The 5000-nt window shown below is 49.8% G+C and overlaps 2 protein-coding genes across 2 annotated transcripts in view; both read right to left on the minus strand.

Annotated features, from left to right (window-relative positions):
• The window catches only part of sestd1 (SEC14 and spectrin domains 1), a 9163-nt gene extending 6700 nt beyond the window's left edge, over nt 1–2463 (minus strand). The window contains exons 1-4 of the mRNA XM_076138547.1: nt 2313–2463; nt 1398–1467; nt 1158–1266; nt 572–662 (exon numbers count right to left, since the gene is read on the minus strand). Coding sequence (XP_075994662.1) covers nt 572–662; nt 1158–1266; nt 1398–1467 — 270 coding nt within the window. The 5' untranslated portion in view covers nt 2313–2463. The remainder of the gene's footprint in view (nt 1–571; nt 663–1157; nt 1267–1397; nt 1468–2312) is intronic.
• A 138-nt stretch (nt 2464–2601) lies between these two features.
• Nucleotides 2602–5000, minus strand: part of LOC142989131 (organic cation/carnitine transporter 2-like) — a 3872-nt gene continuing 1473 nt past the window's right edge. The window contains exons 5-11 of the mRNA XM_076138548.1: nt 4747–4918; nt 4512–4638; nt 4324–4424; nt 3835–4049; nt 3550–3732; nt 3278–3413; nt 2602–3165 (exon numbers count right to left, since the gene is read on the minus strand). Coding sequence (XP_075994663.1) covers nt 3072–3165; nt 3278–3413; nt 3550–3732; nt 3835–4049; nt 4324–4424; nt 4512–4638; nt 4747–4918 — 1028 coding nt within the window. The 3' untranslated portion in view covers nt 2602–3071. The remainder of the gene's footprint in view (nt 3166–3277; nt 3414–3549; nt 3733–3834; nt 4050–4323; nt 4425–4511; nt 4639–4746; nt 4919–5000) is intronic.

Genomic DNA, 5000 nt, shown 5'->3' on the forward strand with positions numbered 1-5000 from the left:
CACCTAAACAGTTCTGGTTCCGTCCAGTGTTACCCAAGGTGCTGTCAAGGGAACCATCCCACACGTCAACCAATTTATTAAGCCCCAGAATAACCCCTGCCCCCGGGCCACTTCAGCTACTGCTAACCTCTGGATCTCACTGACTGACAACTTTTGGGTCCAAACCATTTTTTTCTGGAAATGAAAGCACAGGTCAGGTTTGACCCTAAAGGTCAAACCTTTAGGGTCAAACCTGACCTGTGCTTTCATTTCCAGAAAAAAACGGAGCACAGGTTACAGGGGGGACAGAGACATGCAGGGAGACAGACACATGCAGGGAGACAGACACATGCAGGTGGACAGACACATGCAGGGTGACAGACACATGCAGGGAGACAGACACATGCAGGGAGACAGACACATGCAGGGGGACAGACACATGCAGGGAGACAGACACATGCAGGGAGACAGACACATGCAGGGTGACAGACACATGCAGGGAGACAGACACATGCAGGGAGACAGACACATGCAGGGAGACAGACACATGCAGGGAGACAGACACATGCAGGACGCTGCAGAGCTTCACTACCTGCAACATGAGGACGACCGTCTTCACGATGTTCCACTGAGATTTCCTCCCATCAACAATAACAGTGAAGCCACGAGCCTTACACTTCTCACTGACAAAGAGAGAGAGAGGGAGAGAGAGAGAGAGACAGAGAGAGAGAGACAGAGAGAGAGAGACAGAGAGAGAGAGAGAGACAGAGAGAGAGAGACAGAGAGAGAGAGACAGAGAGAGAGAGAGAGAGAGAGACAGAGACAGAGACAGAGACAGAGAGACATACAGAGAGAGAGAGAGAGAGACAGAGAGAGACAGAGACAGAGAGAGACAGAGAGACATACAGAGAGACAGAGAGAGAGACAGAGAGAGAGAGAGAGAGAGAGAGAGAGACAGAGAGAGACAGAGAGAGAGCGACAGAGAGAGAGAGAGAGAGAGACAGAGACAGAGAGAGACAGAGAGACATACAGAGAGACAGAGAGAGAGTGAGAGAGAGTAGAACAGACAGAGTAAATGAACTCTGTGTGTGTGTGTGTGTGTGTGTGTGTGTGTGTGTGTGTGTGTGTGTGTGTGTGTGTGTGTGTGTGTGTGTGTGTGTGTGTGTGTGTGTACGTACCTGGGGATGCTCAGCAGGTAGTCCAGCGTAGCGCTAAGCTCCTCCAAGCTAGTCTGATCTGAACCAAGAGGAATGGTCAGGATCAGACCACTGCGTCTATCCTTACCCCCTGCAGAGAAGGACGGGGGGCAGAGAGAGAGAGACAGGGAGAGAGACAGAGAGAGACAGAGAGAGTAAGAAAGAAAGACAGATATACACAATAAAATCCACTGTGTGTGTGTGTGTGTGCGCGTGTGTTACCTGACAGAAAGGCCAGTTTCTTCTTGAGGATGGGGAGGATGATGGTCGCGTCCATGGTGACAGCAGACATCTAAAAACAAACAGGCAGTATTATTGTTTCAAACAGACACTAGCCCACAGACTCAGACACTAGCCCACAGACTCAGACAGTAGCCCACAGACTCAGACAGTAGCCCACAGACTCAGACACTAGCCCACAGACTCAGACACTAGCCCACAGGTTCAGACGCTTGCCCACAGGCTGAGACACTAGCCCACAGACTCAGACACTAGCCCACAGACTCAGACAGTAGCCCACAGACTCAGAAAGTAGCCCACAGACTCAGACTCTAGCCCACAGACTCAGACACGAGCCCACAGACTCAGACCCTAGCCCACAGGTTCAGACGCTTGCCCACAGACTCAGACGCTTGCCCACAGACTCAGACACTAGCCCACAGGTTCAGGTTCATACATGTGTTCACTTCTGCATGTGAGCAGAATCAAGTTGAGTCTCCAAACCACAGGAACCTTCAGGAACCTCCAGGAACCTTCAGAGGGAACACAACACCGGCGCTTCTGTGAAGGTTGGAGTTTCCTGAATGTTTCTATTTTATTCTCTGACTTGTTCTCATAACAAATCACGTCACAGTACAAACTACGATCGATAATCTGAATATTGATGAGATCCTTTAGTCCTCTGCAGGGCTTCATCGTCCTCATCCACAGTGTGAGTGCTGCGGCCTGGCTGGGCTCGGCTCGGCTCGGCTCGGCTCGGCTCGGTCCGGCTCGGCTCGGCTCGGTCCGGCTCGGCTCAGCTCGGTCCGGGTTTCATGCAGACATACTGACCTACATTGAGCCTCTGTGGGTCTGTACGATCCGCATCGATCCAGTCTCGGTCAATAATCTCTGAGAGTAACGATCAGCTGTTCTTACCTCAGAGCCTGATTCCTCCTCTTCCTCCTCCTCTTCTTCTTCTTCCTCACATTTATCTAAGGACGTTTTTATTTCTCTTTATGTTTATTTTCCGCAGCTGTTTTTTTTCTTTCGGAACAGAAGGGAGCACGCACAAGCTGCTCATGTGCGCCTGCGCATAAAAAACCAACATATGGCTTCCGCTGTGGACCATTTCAGAATAAAAGAGTAAAACCTGCCATCAGCTGTGAAAATGCTTTATTGACTGTACAGCAATAGACTCACTGCTATTATTGAGTTTCTGCTTCAATGTTTGTATAAATAGAGATACATTATCATTTCTTTGGGAAAATAGCGTTCATTATAGATTTCAAAGTAATTTACACGCTTTACTGTTGTAGTGAAACTTTTATTCTGAAGGTTTGTTTCCTGTTTAACGTAGTTACGACATGAAAGACGTTGAGTTTATTAGGGGCGGGGCTTCAACTTGAAGAAACCACGCCCTTAACACTGTTCAAACTGCTGCTACATGAAAAAGAAAAATAATCTCATCTATAAAAATGTAATCTTTATCAATCTCACAGGAAACCTCAACTCAATTTTCATAACAAATCAAATTTTAATCTTCACCTACATGATGCAGAAACATCAACCTAAACCTGTGGACCTGTTGTGTGATTCTTTTCTTCAAAACCAATAATTTTTCATAAAAGTGTGTGTGTGTGTGTGTGTGTGTGTGTATGCGCGTGTGTTATTTTGTTGTTATTTCTTGCGTTCAGTTCACAGTTGAGTCACACAGATGATTTCGGGTGCAGTCATCTGATCTTTTGTTGATTTCCCATCATGCTCTGCGGTGCTGCAGGGCCACCGGAAGCTGAAAAACGAAACATTAAAATTCATTCTGTTCGGTTTTTTGTCACAATTTATTTCATTTCATCTTCATCTTTGTTGCAGTTTCCAGAGTGACCAGCAGAGGGCAGACTGACCGGGGGGCTGGCGCCATCTGGTGGATGGTATCTGGCAGCGGCCGCCCGAAGGTTTCAGGCAGCAAGACGCAGAAACAAACGCAAAGCAGCGAGAGCGCGCCGATCATCAGCCACGGCAGGAAGGCGTTCACCGCCGCTACAGGAAACATCAAACAAGCAGAGAAGATGAACGTAACCAGAACCAAACACCACTGAGCGCGCGCGCGTGTGTGTGTGTGTGTGTGTGTGTGTGTGTGTGTGTGTGTGTGTGTGTGTGCGTGTGCGCGTCTCACCGAGCTGCAGCAGGTACGGTGACAGTGCAGATCCCAGTCTGGAGGCGGAGGTGCAGGAGGACAGCGCAGACGTTCTGATGATTGTGGGGAAAATTTCACCTGTGAAAACGAACAGAACACTCACACCACCTAACAACGCAAATTTACCCAGAAGCACCAGGGACAGGGTCGCCACAGGGTCCCCTGAGGACAAGGAGAGTGAGAGAGAAAGACAGGAAGAGGGAAACAGAAAGCACTTCCTGTCAAACATTCCAAGGACAAACAAATAAAGAATGAAAGTTGTGCTCTTACTGATGAAGCTGAGGAGCAGCAGGGACAGCGCCCCCAGCAGCAGGAAGGCAGAAAAGGAGATGCGGCGAGGAAGAGAGCGAGCGACAATCCAGCTGAGGCCGTACCCAGGAATCTCCACGGCGCTCAGCAGCACAAAGTTCAGATATGGGTTACCATGGAGACCCGTTGAGTTGAAAGACATGCCAAAGTAACAGACATGAGAGGAAAACCTGACAACAATGACAAAAGACTGACTGAACACCTGAGACCGCCACCTACAGGCTCACACACTCATCACTCTGTTCTGATGATGTGACTGACAGCACTACCACCTGGTGGCGCTGTTTCACTTCTTATTTGACTCCTGCTGATTTTAAGGTTTTGACCAGCAGGTGGCGACTGATGGACCAATCATGGTCTCCACCGAAGGCTATTGATTGATCTGTTGGATCTCAATCCGTTGGTTGGTTGATTGAGTGATTGAGTATTGATTGATATACTGACCAGATGACCCAGAGGATGAGTGTAATATGTCGGACCTCCCTGATCCTCAGCAGGTCCAGGCAGTTGAGGGAAGGCGCCCGCTGGAGCGAGTCTTTTTCTGCCTGAGGGGAGACGCACCATTACCCAGCATGCCTTAGTATGACGAGGAACAGGGTGGGTGGGGGGGGGGGGGAGCTCTACTTCCTTACATTGGTCCGGAGGAAGATGACAGGTGGAGCTTCAACACCGTTCTCCTGAGCTGCCGACCTCACCACAAGCTCCGCCTCCTGGACACGGCCACGCAAAACCAGCCAACGAGGAGACTCAGGGACCCACCTGTGAAAGCACAGGGCTTCACCACCTGTCTGTCTGTCTGTCTGTGTGAATCTGCTGTCAGATGGTGGTGGTGTAGTGTTCTGGTTCTCATAGTGTAGTTCCTCCTACCACCAGAGGAGCATGCAGGCCAGACCAGGCGTGGCCATGATGATTGACAGGTGTCTCCATCTCCTCAGCAGATAGGCGGAGCCTGGCAACAGCATCGTACTGGCGACGTAAACAAATGGTAAGCCCAGATTGGAAAAAAGGACCCGGGGTGGACCAATCAGGAGCTCCGACCCTGTGGAGGACACGCCCCTGCTTAAAGCCTGAACACCACACATGGTTCAGAAATGCTTTTGTGAGGCTCTGAGACGGGAACA

This window comes from Genypterus blacodes, unplaced genomic scaffold (genome assembly GCF_046128005.1).
Source record: "Genypterus blacodes isolate CSIRO-AG114 ecotype Tasmania unplaced genomic scaffold, CSIRO-AGI_Gbla_v1 ptg000376l_1, whole genome shotgun sequence".
NCBI classification, from domain to species: domain Eukaryota; kingdom Metazoa; phylum Chordata; class Actinopteri; order Ophidiiformes; family Ophidiidae; genus Genypterus; species Genypterus blacodes.